This window comes from Sodiomyces alkalinus, assembly GCF_003711515.1.
Source record: "Sodiomyces alkalinus F11 unplaced genomic scaffold SODALscaffold_18, whole genome shotgun sequence".
NCBI lineage: Eukaryota > Fungi > Ascomycota > Sordariomycetes > Glomerellales > Plectosphaerellaceae > Sodiomyces > Sodiomyces alkalinus.
This window is the reverse complement of record NW_021167096.1, coordinates 120,595-138,244: the sequence shown is the minus strand read 5'-3', so window position 1 is coordinate 138,244 and position 17,650 is coordinate 120,595. Positions and strand designations below refer to the sequence as shown.

At 56.8% G+C, this 17,650-nt stretch overlaps 8 protein-coding genes across 8 annotated transcripts in view; 5 read left to right on the top strand and 3 right to left on the bottom strand.

Moving 5' to 3' along the window:
• Positions 1 to 2: 2 nt before the first annotated feature.
• Positions 3 to 1,591, bottom strand: SODALDRAFT_302411 (NAD(P)-binding protein). The gene is made up of 2 exons (XM_028608923.1): positions 1,514 to 1,591; positions 3 to 1,462 (listed from the first exon to the last, which is right to left on the bottom strand). Exon 2 carries the CDS (start codon positions 1,287 to 1,289, stop codon positions 216 to 218), a length of 1,074 nt encoding a protein of 357 aa, XP_028462406.1. The 5' UTR covers positions 1,290 to 1,462; positions 1,514 to 1,591; the 3' UTR covers positions 3 to 215.
• Positions 1,592 to 1,654: 63 nt separating this feature from the next.
• Positions 1,655 to 3,850, top strand: SODALDRAFT_382395 (hypothetical protein; the record flags this gene model as incomplete). Its single annotated transcript, XM_028615228.1, has 6 exons — positions 1,655 to 1,680; positions 1,765 to 1,892; positions 2,053 to 2,227; positions 2,279 to 2,765; positions 2,861 to 3,090; positions 3,173 to 3,850. 6 exons carry the CDS (start codon positions 1,655 to 1,657, stop codon positions 3,696 to 3,698), a joined length of 1,572 nt encoding a protein of 523 aa, XP_028462405.1. The 3' UTR covers positions 3,699 to 3,850.
• A 271-nt stretch (positions 3,851 to 4,121) lies between these two features.
• On the top strand, positions 4,122 to 6,792 carry SODALDRAFT_329709 (methionyl-tRNA synthetase). The gene is made up of 2 exons (XM_028611016.1): positions 4,122 to 4,564; positions 4,662 to 6,792. The coding sequence occupies exons 1-2, from the start codon at positions 4,370 to 4,372 to the stop codon at positions 6,519 to 6,521; spliced, it is 2,055 nt and encodes a 684-aa protein (XP_028462404.1). The 5' UTR covers positions 4,122 to 4,369; the 3' UTR covers positions 6,522 to 6,792.
• Positions 6,793 to 9,546: 2,754 nt separating this feature from the next.
• SODALDRAFT_286293 (hypothetical protein) lies at positions 9,547 to 10,997 on the top strand (the record flags this gene model as incomplete). Its single annotated transcript, XM_028608525.1, has 3 exons — positions 9,547 to 9,631; positions 9,718 to 10,739; positions 10,821 to 10,997. The coding sequence occupies 3 exons, from the start codon at positions 9,547 to 9,549 to the stop codon at positions 10,995 to 10,997; spliced, it is 1,284 nt and encodes a 427-aa protein (XP_028462403.1).
• Positions 10,998 to 11,805: 808 nt separating this feature from the next.
• On the top strand, positions 11,806 to 12,966 carry SODALDRAFT_302399 (thymidylate kinase; the record flags this gene model as incomplete). Its single annotated transcript, XM_028608922.1, has 3 exons — positions 11,806 to 12,025; positions 12,108 to 12,216; positions 12,302 to 12,966. The coding sequence occupies 3 exons, from the start codon at positions 11,806 to 11,808 to the stop codon at positions 12,777 to 12,779; spliced, it is 807 nt and encodes a 268-aa protein (XP_028462402.1). The 3' UTR covers positions 12,780 to 12,966.
• Positions 12,967 to 13,063: 97 nt separating this feature from the next.
• SODALDRAFT_337959 (RNase III domain-containing protein) lies at positions 13,064 to 14,111 on the bottom strand (the record flags this gene model as incomplete). Its single annotated transcript, XM_028612738.1, has 3 exons — positions 13,064 to 13,210; positions 13,279 to 13,508; positions 13,622 to 14,111. 3 exons carry the CDS (start codon positions 14,109 to 14,111, stop codon positions 13,064 to 13,066), a joined length of 867 nt encoding a protein of 288 aa, XP_028462401.1.
• Positions 14,112 to 14,550: 439 nt separating this feature from the next.
• On the top strand, positions 14,551 to 16,766 carry SODALDRAFT_329704 (hypothetical protein). Its single transcript, XM_028611015.1, has one exon. It carries the CDS (start codon positions 14,671 to 14,673, stop codon positions 16,342 to 16,344), a length of 1,674 nt encoding a protein of 557 aa, XP_028462400.1. The 5' UTR covers positions 14,551 to 14,670; the 3' UTR covers positions 16,345 to 16,766.
• An 83-nt stretch (positions 16,767 to 16,849) lies between these two features.
• SODALDRAFT_321466 (D-isomer specific 2-hydroxyacid dehydrogenase) overlaps positions 16,850 to 17,650 on the bottom strand; it is a gene marked incomplete at both ends in the record, with an annotated part of 1,304 nt that continues 503 nt past the window's right edge. The window contains one exon of the mRNA XM_028609624.1: positions 16,850 to 17,580. Within this exon, the coding sequence (XP_028462399.1) occupies positions 16,850 to 17,580 (731 nt within the window). The remainder of the gene's footprint in view (positions 17,581 to 17,650) is intronic.

The window sequence follows — 17,650 nt, the reverse complement described above, 5'->3', positions numbered from 1 at the left end:
TTCTCTCCGTACATTTTTGTTCGTTTCTTGCACTTTCCCGGGCTTCCTTCCGCATTCACTTACGTCAACGCCGAAGTCCCTGTACCTGCACTCGTTTGCCCAACATATTCACTCCCTTTTTAGCGCTAGCCAGTGTTTTTGGTTGTCGGTCGGTCTTTATGCGACAGACTGGCACTTGAGAAGAAGAAAAATACGAGTTTCTATTTTTTTTTGATCTAATCCTTGTCGACGGGGAACCGAGCACCCCCTTGTCTTCTCGTCTCGTCCATGATCTCCATAACACGGAGGGTCTCGGCCCAAGGCATGATGGCGTTCTCTTTCCTCCCCGCAGCGATATCCAGCGCCACCGCATCCGCCTCCCAGTAGAATCCCCGACCGGGGCGGGGGAAGTCGTACCGCTTCTCCTCGCCGTCGAGCTTCTTGACGATGAAAGAGCTCGGCACGGCCGCAGCGTCACCCTCGACGATGACGGTACCCTCGCTGCCCTCGATCCTCGCAAAGTCCCGCTGGCTCTTGACGGTGGCGTGGGCGGTAGCGATGCCCTGCCTGCCATCCTCGTAGAGCAGGACAATGGTGGTAGCGACGTCGACGCCGTCATCCAGCGACTGGGCCGCCACGACCTTGGGTGTCTTCTCCGGGGCCGCGCGGGCCGGGGCGGGGCCCAGGGGTGGTTCCAGGCCCAGGATGGTCCAGGTGAGGCTGTAGATGCCGATGTCGAGGAGGGTACCCGCGCCGAGGGCCGGGTTCTTGAGGCGCGACGCGGGGCCGAGGGACGGGATCTTCATGTCGAAGGAGAAATCGCAAAAGGCGCGGTGGACGGCGCCGATGGCTTTCTCCTCGTGGAGCTTCTGCTGCAGGGCGCGCACGATGGGGAAGAAGCGCGTCCACATGGCCTCCATGATGAAGACACCCTTCTCCCGCGCGGCGTCGAGGACCTCGCAGGCCTCGGGGGCGGTCAGGGCGAAGGCCTTCTCGCAGAGGACGTTCTTGCCGTGGCGGATGGCGTCGAGGCAGTTTTGCTTGTGGAAGCTGTGCGGGGTGCCGATGTAGATGATGTCGACTTCCGGGTCCGCGTAGAGTTCCTCGTAGCTGCCGTAGACGGTGGGGGACTTACCCGGAAGGTGCTCGGCCACGAAGGCCTTGCCCTTCTCGAGCGAGGAGGAGCCGATGGCTTGGATGACGTGGTTGGCCTGGGCGTCCTGGCGGTCGAGGGAGAGGTCGGCGACGAACCAGGAGGAGATCATCCCCGTGGCGAGGATGCCCCAACGCAGTGTAGGCTTTTCCGCCATGGTGAACTGGACAATAGGTATGTGAAGACGGCAAAGGCAAGGGTCGAAATGGGGTGAGGGGCCGAGGGGAGGGGTTAGAGAGAGGGGTGGGGGGGAATGTGTAGTTGAAATCTTGGATAGGTTGTCGAGTTTATAAGCTTGTTGTTCTACGGAGCGGGGGAGATGTTTTGTGACTGTTCGTGTTAGTCCCCCACGATTTTTTTTTGAATCAGGTATTTGCCTACATTTTTTCCTCTTAGTTGTCCATACTCCGCAGTTGGTATTCGTGATTTACGTAGTCAAGTCGGATAAAAAGTCCCACCATCACGTCTAACGAGATGGGGAAGCCCGGAGTATCGCGCCGACACTCCTCTTGAAAGTTGCTCATGGCACCGAATCTCCGCCTGGTCACGTGGGGGAAGAAGCGACGGAGTTTTAAGGCACCGTACTCCGTACTGACTAATGTATATGTAACTTCTACATGTACGATGTGCAGTGCGTGCCACTGCAACTTCCTTCCTCAAGGTACGTGTTTCCCCGCCGAGGTCGTGGACGGTCGCGGGGTCAGGTCAGTGGAGCCCTCCGATGTACCGGGCAGCCGGAGAAGCACCGACGTATCCGACCGTTCAGGGCTGGAAGTTACTAGGTACACCGTACTAGCTACCTTATTAATTCTTCCGGATTCGGGTGGTTTACTGTTGCCATTTCTATGCGATTCATTCCGATCTTTGCGATTAATGGGAGAGAAAAGCTTCTGGCAAATTGCCACACGTACACATTCAAGAATCAAGCGCCTCGTCCCCTCCCCGGCCGACACTGGAATGTGGGCTCGACCCTCGGCCCTCGTCCCTCGCCCCTCCCCCCTCCACACCCCGTACAGAGACCGACCCCCCCAACTACGCCGGGGTCCACTGCATTCCTAGAGGAGGTCATTCAGCCCAGCTCGAGACAATGGAGGCGTTAGTGTAGGCACACTGTCGTCGTGAATTTTCTTTTGTCTTCTGGGGAAGGAATGGGCGTCTCGTTACTCTCGTTACTCGCCACATGTTGGCTTTCGACCGCCGCCTTCAATATTGCCAGCCCCCTAAGGTCGATGAGCACACGCACACGCCATGCGCGTACGGAGCCCGGATTACGGAGTATATGAATATCATCAGTTGGAATAGGCCCCCAATCTTGCTACAATGTTTGTTCCCGGTCATTCATATCACCGTCGGTCGCATCACATCATCCCCAATTCTTCCCGTCATGGGTCGCATGAAGAACGAAGTGGACTCCATGTCCGATAGCTTGGAATCTCTCGAGACCAAGTCGTCCATGTCAGGGAGTGCAAACTCTCTCCTCACCCAGCCCAAGCCCTTCAACCTTATCCTTCTTTCGGTTCTCTTCTTCCTGCTGTTGGCGTCTATTGGCGGTTTGAGCACTTCGGCCGTCGAGTTCAAGCAGCCATCGACGGTGAGAGGCACGGGGGTAACCCAGAGCTTCGTTCTGTTCTCTGTATGTCAAAAGTCGATGAGCATTGAGCATGACAAACCGTCACAAGCGAATGAGAATCTGCTTTCGCGAAAACTTGTGAGCTGACAGTCAGATAGTCCCTGATCAGCCCTCTCTACCTATTCCTGCATATCATTGTGTCTTTCGGCAACTACCAAAGCTCACGGCAATCTCTCCAGGCGCCCGTCGTGTCCTGGGCGGTCATCCTGGCCCGAATCAGCCTCATTCTCTGGGTGGTGACCTTGGTCTTGACAGCGATTACCGTATCTCATCCCCAGTCAAACTCGGTGATCACCCGATCCAACCTTGCGCTTGCCACCTTTGGCGTGTGAGCTTCCCTCTCGTCCTCCCCCTTCAGGCTTCATCTCTGCTCGGCCATGGTTGCTGTGTACTAAACCCAGGGGTTCTAGGACCTGTCTGGCGATCTTAGTGTTCACCATGGAGATGACAACCAAACCTTTCGAGCTCCCCTTTACACCACGCAAGTCGACCGTCACATGTCTGGTCCGCTCCTTCGAAGACGATTTCAAATGCGAGCCGACCATCGGACACCACTGCCGGACCATGACCCTAGACTCAGTCTCTTCGGGGGGTTCCGGCCGTTCCGGCCGTTCCAGCCGTTGTAGTCGTTCGAGCAGCTCCAGGAAACGAGCCGTCCCAGTCCCCTGCAACAGGGTTTCCACCATCTTGGAAGAAGAAACGCAGTCGAGGGTGGGCAGCGAGACACCCGACAGGCCCATGATGCCGGAGCCGTGCCACGTCCCGCCGCCGGGAACTGCGTGGGCTCGGGACTGGGAACAGCTCGCGGTGGAGACGGGAGTGCATCGGAACAACTCTGTCAGCGACTATGGTTCTACGGTCGAGAGTGACGACGCCGTGGATCAGAGGTGGCATCTTCGTCAACCACCTCCCGCCATTGTGGTCACGTCTAGTTGAAGGGACGCTGTCGCTGACGGGAGAACGGAAACGGCAGAGAAGGGATTATCATATTATGATGTGTCGTGTAATGTAATATTTAGTGGTTGGAGTCTGGGCGGTTGTGTGCTTGCTATTGATAGTTGATACCCCCGGAAATGATAAAAGTCCTGTACCTTACTCGATTCCCATTTCCCACCGGCAATTTTGTGATATACGGGTACTCCGCATTCTTCGCACTTTAATATGGCGGTCCGTACCTTTCTCAGGTAAGGTTCCTTTCCCGGTGAGGGGCAACGGCAACGGCAAGGGCAGCAACCGTGAAACCGTCCAATCTGATAGCGGGGTAATTCCGATAAGCCAGCAGGCACGATAGGTACCTTACCTACCTTGAGATACGGAAACTTACAAGTACACGATGGTACTCAGGTCCAGACCAGACGTGACTCCCCGACTCCTCTGACTCATGTTTGCGATAATTCTTATTCTTCTCACTCTTCTCGTCAGTCTCCGTCTTTTCCCCTGAACTGCACAGCAGCACATCTTAGACGCATTTCACTGGCATTTACATTCGAGCGATTTGTGTCTTCTTCCGTTGCCGAAGCCAAGTCTAGAGAGGGCTCCTTCTATTTTTGTCATTTGTTCCGGCTTTCGCTCTTTCGCTCTTTGGAAACCCCACTCCCTCCCGCCTCATGGACGGCACGAAGACTCCCTCAGAACCGGTGCTTCCCGTGCCTGGGAAGCGCAACATCCTCATCACCAGCGCCCTGCCCTACGTGAACAATGTGCCGCATCTAGGAAACGTGATCGGCAGTGTCCTCTCCGCCGATGTGTTTGCTCGCTACTGCAGGGCCCGCGATTACCAGACTCTCTTCATCTGCGGTTCGGTGCGGTGCCCCCCCCCCTTCTTTTTTTTTCTTCTTTTTAACTTCTTCTTTTCTTTGTCTTCCTTCCTCCACTTACTAACAGTCCGGCAATGAACAGGACGAGTACGGCACTGCTACCGAAACGAAAGCTCTCGAAGAAGGCGTCGACCCCGAAACCCTCTGTGCCAAGTACCATGCTCTCCACAAATCCATCTACGACTGGTTCCAAGTCGACTTTGACATCTTCGACCGCACACCGACGGCACACCAGAGAGAGGTCGTCCACGAGATCTTCCGCCACCTTTGGGAGAACGGATATATCGAGGAGCGAGAAACTGTCCAGCCCTTCTGCGAAACCCACCAGTCGTTCCTTGCCGACCGCTTCATTGAGGGAGAGTGCTCCATTTGCCACTACCCCGACGCGCGGGGCGACCAGTGCGACGGCTGCGGCTCGATCCTGGACCCCTTGAAGCCCGAACCGGAGGCCGGTAGTCCGACCGGCGAAGACGCACAGGCCGACGAGGCCAGGGCCACGGGCTGGCTCATCAATCCGCGCTGCAAGGTGGACGGTGCCACCCCGGAGAAGCGCAAGACGAAGCACCTGTACCTCCGCCTCGATGCCCTACAGGAACGCGTCGCCGCCTGGTACGCCGAGGCGAGCAAGAAGGGCGGTTGGAGCGCCAATGCGCTGGCCATCACCCAGGCGTGGATCGACAAGGGCCTGAAGCCCCGCGCCATCACGAGAGATCTCCGCTGGGGCGTGCCCATCCCCGAAGTCGACGGCCTGAGCGCCGAAGAGTATCGCAGCAAGGTCTTCTACGTCTGGTTCGACGCCTGCATCGGCTACGTGTCCATCACCAAGACCTACACCGACGGCGCTGACCTCAACGGCCGGAAATGGGAGCAGTGGTGGAAGAACCCGGACAACGTGCAGCTGATGCAGTTCCAGGGCAAGGACAACGTGCAGTTCCACAGCATCGTCTTCCCGGCGTCTCAGCTGGGCACGAACCAGAGATGGACCCAGGTGCACAAGATCTCGGCCACCGAGTACCTGAACTACGAGAACGGAAAATTCAGCAAGTCGCGCGGCGTCGGCGTCTTCGGACACAATGCCAAGGACACGGGCATCGACCCGGACATCTGGCGGTTTTACCTCCTGGCCCGCCGCCCCGAGTCCTCCGATACCGAGTTCAAGTGGGAGGAGTTCGTCGACACCAACAACAACGACCTGCTCAAGAACGTCGGCAACCTGGTCCAGCGGACGCTCAAGTTCTGCCAGGCCAAGCTGGAAAGCATCGTGCCGGACTCGGACTATACCAACGACCTCATCGAGACCCACAAGAAGCAGGCCAACGACGTCCTGGCCACCTACATCGAGCATCTCGAGGGGACCAAGCTGCGCGCCGGCGTCACCGACATGCTCGAGTTCTCCAACCTCGGGAACCGGTTCCTGCAGGCCAACAAGCTCGACAACCGCCTCCTCAGCGAGGAGCCGGCGCGCTGCAAGGCCGTCATCCGCGTCGCCATCAGCCACGTCTACCTCATGGCGAACCTCCTGGGCCCCTACATGCCCGGCGTCAGTGCCGCCATCTTGCGGCAGCTCGGCCTCGACGCGTCGTCGTCGGCTACTCGGATACCCGACACGTGGGATTTCAGCTTCCCGGCGGCCGGGCACGTCATCGGCACACCGTCGCCGCTGTTCACGCCGATCCCGACGGCGAAGATCGAGGAGTGGCAGCTGGCGTACGGCGGCGAGGAGCTGAAGCGGCAAAAGGCCCTGCAGGCGGAGAAGGCGGCGGCGAAGAAGGCCAAGAAGCAGAAGGATAAGGAGAAGAAGCAGCAGCAGAAGGCGCAGACGGAGGCGGAGGCGGCGGCGGGCCAGAAGCCGGACGCCCAGGAGAGGAAAGAGACGGCGGGTGCTACGGCGGACGTTGCCGCTGCTGCCGAAGTTGGCAAGCTGTCGTTGGAAGACAAGTAGGGTTCTGCTTGAGAACGAGGGGGGGGTTAGGGTAATGAAAAGGGATTTTATTTTCGTGTATAAATGAGACGAATAGAGAGAGGGGGAGAGATGACTTGTCTTGCGAGGTTCTACTGCGTCACGGACGGTTGCCCTACTGCTACTGGCAACTTTGCCTGTCCCAGGTCTACTGCAGATGTCGCGGTTATCATTTATGGGGTTGGCTGGTCCCAGAAATGGTGACACAGCCACGAACTAGGACTGGGTTGAAACTTGAAAGGGGGGGGGGGGCATGTAAGGTTGGATATGGGGGGATGGACGTGGCGAGGCTAGATAAGACGTTGGACTTGCTTCGTCTTTTGGTGTGGGAATGTCTAACTGTGTCTCTCTGGCCATGTTTGATACCAGATAGCATTCGGCCGATGACAGCATGTTAGTGAGGTTTGGGTCTTCAGCTGGTCGGGAAGGGAAGCAATTAATAAGATTCCGACATGGCCAAACAATAAATGAACTTTTGCATTTTAGTAGGCACCGAGTATTAACGCCCGCCTCCTTGGGTGAGAGTCAGTCTGACATGCTTGACAAGAAAACCAATGGGCGCGGGGAAACGGGGAAAGCCAACAGTATGTTGCGGTGCATTGAGTACGAAGTGAGGGGGCAGGAGGTCGCAGCGAACGCGACCCCCTTATCACGGCCAGAGGCCAAGGCCACCCGCGAAGTGGGAAAAACAAGGACGGGAATAAAAGCCCAAGCCCAGGCTAGTCGGTCAGCCAGTGCCCTCTCTTGGACACACACTTATAGGAGGTATCTTCGTTAAATAGCCGTAGCCTGGCGGAACTACGAAAGTGCCTTCACGAATCCGCGGTTGAGCTGGTGGTTTGGTTTCAGAGAGGCAAGACGGGTCTCATACTAGCCAGTGGTCACTGATAGGATCCTCCTTCGCCTCGGTCTATCAATACTCTCCTGTACATGGGATGCTTCAGCAGAAGCACCAGAGATCCGAGACCTGAGGCAGTTTCCACAGAGACAGTCCGGTCTCAGCCGGTCAGGCGGGCTTATGAAGTCCTCTTTATGGCTTGAAGTGGCAAAACCGGCGGTACGGAGTGTGGTCACAATGGCCACAGCAGGCCACCAGGAGGAATGGGGAGGGAAAAGGCAACTATGCAGATGGTGTTTTAAGAGAAATGGCCCTTTTAGCACGTCGCAAGTTTGATCGACGAAGGGCATAAGGGCATTTCGGAAGGGATGGTCAAGTATAAAGGAGGATAGCCCACGGATATATACCAGGTTAGTAGGTACCTTTTAGGGCAGGTCCAGGGAATCGGGCTACGGAATAAGGATACTCTGTACAGTATTCACACGGAGTACTGTGATTATTTGTTTAGGTACCTTACCGAGCACCGGTGATGCGACTTTGGGCGGGGCGACGCGGCTAAACCACGACCTGGAAAAGTAACGACGCGTTGGCGTTCGTTGGACAGGGGCTCGTACCGAGATACAGGACCAAGTGGTCTCGTTCTCGGCCAACGCGTCGCTTTCAATTGGGACCTACGGAGTAATAGAGCTCTTCGCCCAACATGGAAGACCGAAGTAATTACTCCCTAGGTCTGTGCTTGAATTGTTTCGTAGCCATACAGTTTACACATGTCTTTTCTTCTCAATATATATATATAAGAAAGGGGGGAAAAAAGAGGAAGAAGAAAAAAGCAGAAAAAAACCCTACTCCGTGGATGCATTAATATTTTCCATGCTAATTCAACTTTGTGCCTCGCTACTGCAGGCCTCTCATGTAAGGGCGTTATCGAAGTCATCTTGGTCAACAAATCACAACTCTCAGAGGCTCTCTCGCATCAGCGTTCTAATGTCGGGTTTGATTCATCCAAGCACAGCCTGCAGCAACGTCCGTCATAGACATTAGAAACAGCCAACCGTTTAAGCCGTTTGTGCAACGGGGCTTGTTTTATCACGTCCGCTAAGTGCCCTGATCACCTTGATCACTAAGGTAGGTATACTTCCTCATCCTCACTTAAAGTACCGCGACAGACGTGTCTGATCGTGTAAATTACTTCGTACCTTAATTAGGTACACGGTAATAGCCAGTCGTCTCCGTTCTCTTTACGCGTCTCTGGTCTTGGTCTTATGTCTCTGTTCCCGGGTCCGACGCACAGTGTATTATTGAGCTCCTCCCTTTACTGACTTCGCTTTGCTCTCGTGCATCGTTAAACTCTTGCTTATATCGGTCAATTAAATCATGTCCTACTATTTTCTTCTTCTTTTCAAGGGGACTCTTATATGGAGTACCAGGTTTTACGGATACACATCCGCGTATGGCAACTTGGCAACTCCGTATGAGACACTATTCTGCACCGTGCCGATCCATTCCCCATTTCCCTGTCCCATTCCACCGTGACTATCGCCCCCACACACCGCGTTCTCCGTGTCGTCCCTCCCCTCTCCCACGTCGCGGCGCCTACACTCTACGAAGTACCAGTACCATTCGTAATGAACGAATTACCTCTTTACCTTTTGCTTTTACCTTACACGCATCCTCATTCCCCTCAGCTCTCTTTTCATCCTCTCCTTCCCCCCTCCCATAACCTCATCCCCCTTTTCTCGTCCCCCCAAACCTGTTGTCCTCCCCTCTCCCTCTGCATATCCACCTCACCACTGCCTAAAAGCATCCTATCCCTCATTACCGCCTGAATCCACAGAAGGGTCAAATACCTAAACAAACAACAACAACAACAAGTCCAGCGCATCACATTCGTTCTTTTTGTGCACCCGTACTCGCCGGTGTTCAACGTTACGTTCCCTGCTTCTAGAGCCGACTATCATTCACTGTACCGAAGAGACATCTTGCACTTGTGACTTGGGCGGCTCCGGGCATTCGTCCAGCAACGAAAGCAAGGCCGCGGGACTCGTTGGATTTCTGGACCGGACTTTGTGCTCTCAATTGGGCTCGAAAGGTTGCCTCTCCCGGGACAACTGCACTTTCGTACAACACATCTCCATTGCTACCCAATCTTCACTGAAAAGAGTACGGACCATGGCAACTATTACTCGTCAACCTTTCGCTCCCCTCGATGGGACGCGTCTGCAGAATTTGACCAGCTTGAAGAACAGACAGAATGGTATGTATGGTCGTCTTGCGGGCTTGCGGGCTTGACGTCGCTCCATCTCATCCATTGTCAATTGCCCCAGCTAACCCTCCATCAAGCCCTTCCTCCCTCTTCAGGAGCTAAACGGAAGGCGGCCGACCCGGTTGACACGGATGACTCGGAAAATGTTGACCCCAGCGTGTTTAAGCGATCCAAGGGTAACAACACTCCGCTGTCCAAGGATGTTCTCAAGCCGTCGTCCTATCTCCTGACGAAGACATCCACACCGCTCAAACACATCGTCGGAAGCCTTTCCACACCCAACAAACCCTCCGTTGCCTTTTCGTTGACCTCGCCGCGTCGTCGGCGGGCTGTGCCCCAGCCCAGGTCGCCCGCCGCGAAACTCACCACATCCATCACCAAGTCCTCCTCCCCGCCCCTCTCCGCCCCGGCCGGTCGCTCCCCCACCCGCGGCAAGCGTAGCGGCATCCTCTCGAACCACCGCCGTCACATCGGTCCCTACTCTCGCGTCGACCCGCCCCTCTTCAGCAGCGCAGCCTCCTCCTCTTTCCCCTCCTCCTCCTCCTCGGCGGCGGCGCCATTTAGCCTCGACGCCGCCCTCAAAGGCACCATCCCCAGCTATGCCGCTCGCCAGTCCATAGCCACCCCGACTTCCTCTTCCGCTGCCCGGGCCGCCGGCTCCAGCAAGCGGGGCTCCAGGCTGGACCACGACCTCCGCGCGCCGGAAATGAAGGCGTCCTGGTTCTTCGACATCCACGAGGACACTCCCGAGCAGGAGATGACGAACCTTCTGCAGCACTCGACCTGCGTGCTCGACATCAGCTCGGACGAGGAGAGCGAGGAGAAGGCGACGCGCGAACGGGCCGAGGGGCGCGATAAGGAGAACATCCCGCCATCCGATGACGTGAGTCAGACTACGTCTGGCCGGGCCGTCCCGTCGGCTCGTCACGCCCTCGAGGAGGACGACATGGCGGTCGAGAAGCAGAGGATGGCGCTGGGGGAGATGGATGCTTCTGCGTTTTACGCGGCGGGGTGTGACGAGAACTCGGCGATCTTGGTGCCCGGCGACGAAGACGAAGACGAGGTCGAGACCGACGTTGAGGACCAGGCTCGGGTCGATGTCGCACCTACGCCAGCACCCGCTTCGTTCGACCCGGCACCACCACCGGAGGCCGACTTGGGTGGGGTGTCGGGGAATGAGACGAAGGAGACGTGCAAGGATGTAGTGGACGAGCTGATGAGCGAGTCAAACGAGCCGGCTGCCAAGGCCGCTGTGTTGGAGCCCATTGAGGGCACTGGCGAAGGTTTCGAGCTCTGGGAAGGCGGGAGCGCCGACGACGATGGAGTTCAGGCCCAGCCGGCGACGGCCACTTCATGATTGAGCCCCTGGGGGGAACTTTGTGTGTTTGTTTGGTCTTATGATTTTTTCCAGGTTTTATTTTGCTGATGAGTGTACGCTTTTGATGTCTCGTCTTGGTTGGGTCAATGAATTCAGTGCGGGTACTGGGGGCGTTTATTAGCTGGAGCCGGCTGGGTCAAATGAGGGTTTGGTCTGGGTTGTATATATCTTCACCTGGTTGTTCTTGTTTCAACAAGGTTGTTTGGATTGGTTAGGTGTAAGTTCCGTATCTTGACCTGACTCTGGATGCCGCAATGCGGCAGTTAACCTTAATATGTTGAACTTTTGGTCGATGGCTTTGCAATGCGCCGCGATCTGGGTGACTTTCCAGGAAATGTGTTTTTTTTTTATCTTTTCTTCTTCTTCGTCCTGCCCTTGATAATTCACTCACCAAGAGATACTCTTCTCTATTTCGCATTTCGCACCCGAGTGTCGCATCCCAAAGACTTGGATCAAATATACCGCGATTTCATAGCACCTACCGGACACTGTAATGTGAGGTACCTTAGACCTCAACAGGGGAATCGGGCTCGGTCTTGTTCGGCTCCGTAGGACTCCACTCCAACCGTCTCGCAATCGCCGAATTGACCTGGCCTAGGCCCACGGTACGTACAGCAACAGTGCGATCTAGTGCACCCCACGGAGTACTCACTACCTAAGGTACCCCGTGCTCTAATCTCATCCCACCTTTCTCTGTGAGAGCTCCAACACTACATGAGTGCCCGCTCAGTAACGAGATCATTTTCTCCGGACGGACACCCATGAGGTGGGCTCGAAAACTAAACCAATGGCTTCTATCAACGATTTAGCTGCGGCAGCCATTGCTTCTTCAGGGACAGCATCAACCGATGATGCACCACCCACAGCAGCCCCAGAACCAGCAGCCGAGCGAGGGGCCCTGATCGTCCTGGAAGGGTTGGACCGTAGTGGGAAGACGACGCAGGTGAAGCTGTTGGAGCAACGGTTTGTGGAAGAGGGACGGAAAGTTAAAGTCTGGAGGTTCCCTGGTGAGTGCGAAGCCCTGAGTTGGAACCCCCCTCCCCGGCGACGATGAACGGCGGCTCACATGCTCTGATATATATCATACAGACCGGACCACGCACATCGGACAAATGATAGACGCCTATCTTAAGAGCTCGGTCGAGATGGATGACCATGCTATTCATCTCCTCTTCAGCGCTAACCGGTGGGAAGCAGCGTAAGTCCCATTCCGTTTTGTATCTTAAACCCCTCCCATCGTCCCCTTTCTAACCCGCCCCCCTCCCCTCCCCCTTCTCTCACAGAAAAACAATCGGTACCCTCCTAGCCTCGGGAACCACCATCCTCTGCGACCGGTACTACCACTCCGGCATCGTCTACTCAGCAGCCAAGCAGAACCCCTCCCTGTCGCTCTCCTGGGCCCGCGCCCCGGAGCTGGGCCTGCCCCGGCCGGACATGGTCCTCTTCCTGGACCTCGACGAGGCGACGGCGCGCGCGAGGGGCGGCTGGGGCGGCGAGCTGTACGAGCGCGGGGAGATGCAGGGGCGCGTGCGCGACTTGTTCCGGGGGCTCGCGCGGGGTCGCATCGGCGCGGACGGGACGCTGGGCGAGGAGGACCGGCGGGCGGACCGGGCGTTTCGGCAGGAGGGAGAGGACCTGGTGGTCGTGGATGCGGGGGCCAGTGTCGAGGAGGTGGCGGAGAGGGTTTGGGATAAAGTGAGGCCGCGGGTCGAGGCTGTGGAGAAGGGGGAGCTGGGGAGTGTGGTGCGGACTGTGACGTGACATGACATGACTTGTAACCGGCCTGGGCATCTAGAATGTTTTCTGATTTGACTGGCTCACTGACTGGAAAGTTTTCAACTGCTCTCTGTTTAGCGAAAGAAGCCAAATAAAAAAAAGAGAAAAGCCCATTAAAGAATCCTTTTTGTCATATTCCTTAATGTACATACAATGTCCTCTAGGAAGAGCTCGACTGGGAACACCCTCGGTCCCCCTTATATTGTACACCTATGATACACATGGTCCACCTACCCAATGCTTTTTCTTTTTTTACTTAGGTGGTCCGCCTATTGGAGGGCTACCCGTGCCAGTATCCTCTCCCTGACAATCTTCCCCGCCACCTCGGCACCGTGATGGAGCGAGATAGCTCCCACAATCGCATGCACAGCGCCATTCAGCACGACCTGAATACCGGAGCCGGCCAGATTTTCGGGCTAAAAAAGGGGGAAAAGAGTGTTAATATGACGCCCGTATGAAGAGGTAGAGAGATGGGCTGTCTTACCAATCTCGGCTTCCACCTCAACACCTTATCGAGACCAACATCCAGAGCCAACCGTTCCACCTTCTCCCTCGAAAGGATGTCGCTCGGTTGCTGGACGTTGAAGTTGTCGAGCTTGGAAAGAACCTGATGCTGGAACGGTTCCCGGCCGTGCTCATCCGGAACGACGGCGCCCTCTTTGGGGGCGCTGGACATGATGTTCTGGGCGACTTCGAGAATAACGGCTTGGCGGCCTGTAGACGCGACGAGACGAGAGCGGTCAGACCAATCAATCAAAGGAAGAGGGGGAAAAGAAAGACGAAGGGGAAAAAAGAAAAAAAGAAGAAAGAAAGAAAGAAAAACATACCCAAAAACGCGAGCCGATCATTGAATCCTCTCCTCCCGTAATCAAAACTCTTATGCGTCACAGCCAACCACTTGACCTCCTCCGGCAGCAGCTTGTCGCCGTCGCGCCCCAAGAGGCGCACGTACATCTGGTCCAGCTTCTTGGGGTCCTCATTGACCCTCCACACGCTCCGCGCCGGGTTCTTGGTGATGTGCGGCGAGAACGGCGCCTTCATCGCCTCGGGCGTGTAGGACCACCGCGGGCGCTCCCTCTTGACCTCCTCGGGCCGCTCGGCCTCCTCGACCTTGCGGGAGAGCTCGTCGATCTTCTTGGCGCTCTCGGTTTGGGCTCGGCATGCTGTGGTGGTGGTCAAGGACCGGCGGGCGGCGGCGGCGGCGGTGGCGGCGCACTGCAGGGCCGGGGAAGGTGGTGTGATGCGCGTCTGTCGGGCGTGCCGGAAGACCAGTCTTGTCGCGGCGACTGCTGCTGATCGGGACCCGTTGGTCGCCATCGTGGGTGAAGAGAAGAAAGAAGGACGGGCCGAGGGTCTAGTAATACATGAGTTTCGGGAAACGAAAAGAAAAGATCGGCTTTAGCAGCGGGTATAATGTTGCTGTTACTAGTGGTGAGCTCGAAGATGCACGGAGGGAGCTCTCTCTCTCTGCGACCAAATGTTAAAGGAGATGTTCATGGAGAGGACTTTTTTTCTTCGTCAATTGGTAGCTCGAAGTCACGTGGGTTCGCGGTGACCCAAGCCGGTTACTAGACTCTGGTCTAGCTACTTCCGTACTAGTGTCAATTGGAGAGGAAGGCCCGGTGGGTCTCAACGTCTCAATTCAGTAATTACGTAATAGACAGCCTTTGACCCTCGTGAGCCCCAACGCGTCCCTTCGTGTCCGTGTCCGTTCTCCCTCCTCCCTTCATTAAGGCACTTCATAATATTTTACAACCACCATATTTTTCTTCTTTGTCTCTTCCCATCTCACAACATAACGACTATAGCTACCTCTCAATTCATCATGCTTCTATAGCAGAAGACCTGCCACTACCGCGCCTTGCAACGCCTCACCATGTCCATCCACTCCGTCACCAAGGGCGAGGCTTCGTCCCTGGCTGACCAACTCTCCAAGGTCCTACCCCAGGGCTATCAGTTTGGCATCCATCACCTTTCGACGCCCCCAACCCAAACCGATGCTCTCTGCTCTGCTCCTCCCGGCGAACGAGAAGACAATACGTACTGCGAGAACCATTTCCTAGCCGTCACCATTGATGCGAACACGGCCAGTAAGAATGGCCCCGACACTACCACCACCACCGGCGCCGCCGTCACACCCGGTCACGTCCTCATCCTGGCCATCGAAATACTCATCTACACGACTGCTTATTCCAGCACCTTTTTTGTCTCCAAGGCCGATTCCACTGGCTACCTCGCCCTCCTCGACCTCCCCAAGGGCGCCCCATCTCCCATCAGAGAAATCTGCACGACCATCCTAGCATACCTCGTTCAGCACCGCAGGAGAAAGGGGCTCCAGTGCGTCGTCAGCCTGTTTGCCCGCGCCCAAGACCAATACCTTTTCCCGCTCAGCGTACAAAACAAATCCAAGCACGTCCTCGACGACCGGGGGCTGGTCAAGTGGTGGTGTCGCGTCCTCCATCCCCTCGTCGATATCTCGTCCACGGGAGGATCCTGGGCCGACGTCAAAGGCCACCTCGTCGTGCCGGGCCTGGACAAGTACGAGATGCGGGCTTTCCTCCCCCGAGCCCCGGACGGCGAGTCGCGCTGGGTGCTGAGCCACCCCCTGGAGAAGATCTCTCACTACACACGAGAGTACGACTGGGTTCCCGCTCGATGCCTCATTCCGAGTTTTCCCGACGACCCCAAATCGCGATACCGCGACGAGCTCGACGAGGAGGCCAACAGGTCCAAGCTGTTGCGGACGAGCGGCATGTGGAAGAGCGTCAGGTCGCTCGACCAGTTCTGGGAGATGATGGCCTTTCGGCAGGAATGCTCTAGCGGTCGTCTTACCGGGTTTATCTGGGTCGTGTTTGAGCCAGGGGGTGACGGGAAGGGATCGAGCGCTCCAACCGCTGCCGCGTCGAACGCTACAGCGGCGCCAAGCCCGCCTTCCACCCCTCCCAAGAACGCCCAGGGAAGGCCAACCACGTCGTACTCTACTCCTCGGAAACTATTCCCCACCTCTACATCAGGACGTACCCCCCATGGGGCGCCTTCCAAGACGAAACGCGCGGGCGAGAAAAAGAAGCGGAAGAAGCGCCTCACAGGGCCCATCGAGCCTCGACAGCCTCACATCAAGACCCAACAGCGCAACTACCTCCTCGACCGCCCATCCTCGACAGCCTACTACCGCTGGCCCGCCGAGGGGAGGGGCCGCAGGGTCGTCGGCGAGTCGGACTACAAGCGGTCCATCGAACTGCTCCTGCACCTGGACTTCTCCACCCTGGACCGGGCCAGGAGCAGCACGAAGCGGTGGGTGAGCGAGGTTGGCATGGGAGAAAGCTGGGTCGTGGAAGTGGTTGGTATGCGCGAGTCGGCGGTGTCGGCGGTGTCGGCAGCGGCGTCAAGCGGCGGGACGCCAATAACCGCGACCGGTGCGTCCGTCAACGACCTTTCGGGTCTTGTGAAGCGTAAGAGGGGTCACGGGGCTGGAGAGGACGGGGCGGGGCAGCCGGCTAAGGTGAATGTGTTGAGCGCTGGACTGGTGCGAAAGAAGGCGAAGCAGTGACGCTGTTTTCCGTTTTGCGTGGTTCTTATGAGGAGTCGTCGTCTCTTTTTTTTTCTTTTTGCTTTTTTTTTTTTTGGCACGATAGCAGTGGCGTTGGGACCGGATACCCCGTAACCACTGGATGGGAAAGATTTGGGTGGGATTCCTCTGGTAAGGGAGGATGGCGTTGCTTTCATCTTTCAGGGATACCATCTTGGGTGACGACAAATAAGAAGACATTTGTTGGTCTGTTGCTTGCACCATCCGTCCACAGCTATCGTGACGGTGGCCTCCAACCATCGGAGTTGAGACTTGGATTCTTAGATCCCAAGATCAAAGGCGTACTAACCAAGGGGCTTATATATAAGTCGCAAGGAAAATTAACTCAAGGAAAAAACTCACTCATCTGACAATCGTCAAACAAGCGCAGTGTATCATATCGCCCACATCCCCTAAGAGAAACCGAAACGCCGTGGGCCAAAAAAAAAAAAAAAAATTTTTTTTTACCAAGCCGTACTGCAGAACCTCAACTCCGGCGCAGAAACTCCAAATTGACAGGCGTAATAGGTTCCCCTCCTCCCAAGACGGCCATGATATTCCGCATACTCAGATCCTCAAACCCGGCATGGGTCTCGACCGTACCGCCGGCATTATGGCAGGTCAGCAGCACCCTGTCCCCTCTCAAGGCAGCCAGGCGGGGATTCACATTCGGTTCGGACGCATGCACGTCAAGAGCCACGCTGGAGAGGTGCCCGCTCTCGAGGGCATCAGCCAGGGCCTCCTCGTCAACGAGACCCCCGCGGGCAACGTTGACGAATCGCGCACCCGGCTTGCAGCGTTGCAGCGTCGAAGCGGTGATGACGGGGCGGCCATCGCCGGTCGAAGGCGTGCAGAGGACGAGGCAGTCGGCGAGGCGGAGCAAGTCGGCGAGCGAAGGGTGGAAGGTGGCACTCAGGCGGGCCTCGAGGGCGGGGTCCTTGCGGACGAGGTCGTGGTAGTGCACGGCCATGCCGAAGCCCGGGCGGGCGCGGGCGGCGATGGCCTGGCCGATGTGGCCGAAGCCGATGAGGCCCAGGACCTGGCCGCGGAGGGTGTGCGAGAGGAGGGTGGCGCGGGCGTGGCAGTCTTGGAAGGTCGTGGGGTCGGCGGAGGCGGCGGCGCACCAGGGGAGGTGGCGGAAGGTGGAGATGATCATGGCGAGGGCGAAGTCGGCGACGGCGTCGGCGGCGGCCGGGCTGGAATTGCAGTAGATGATGCCTGGGGTGGAATCTTCTATCAGTGAACTGCATGCAGAACGGGACTTTCGTCTTCTTTTCTGCCCCCCCCC

What these genes read in the sequence shown, in the direction of transcription:
- SODALDRAFT_302411 (XM_028608923.1), bottom strand. Translation starts at nt 1,289, where the DNA reads ATGGCGGAAAAGCCTACACTGCGTTGGGGCATCCTCGCCACGGGGATG.
- SODALDRAFT_329709 (XM_028611016.1), top strand. Translation starts at nt 4,370, where the DNA reads ATGGACGGCACGAAGACTCCCTCAGAACCGGTGCTTCCCGTGCCTGGG. An exon ending in CTCTCTTCATCTGCGGTTCG is followed by an intron (nt 4,565 to 4,661) that starts GTGCGGTGCCCC and finishes GGCAATGAACAG; the next exon opens with GACGAGTACGGCACTGCTAC.
- SODALDRAFT_329704 (XM_028611015.1), top strand. Translation starts at nt 14,671, where the DNA reads ATGTCCATCCACTCCGTCACCAAGGGCGAGGCTTCGTCCCTGGCTGAC.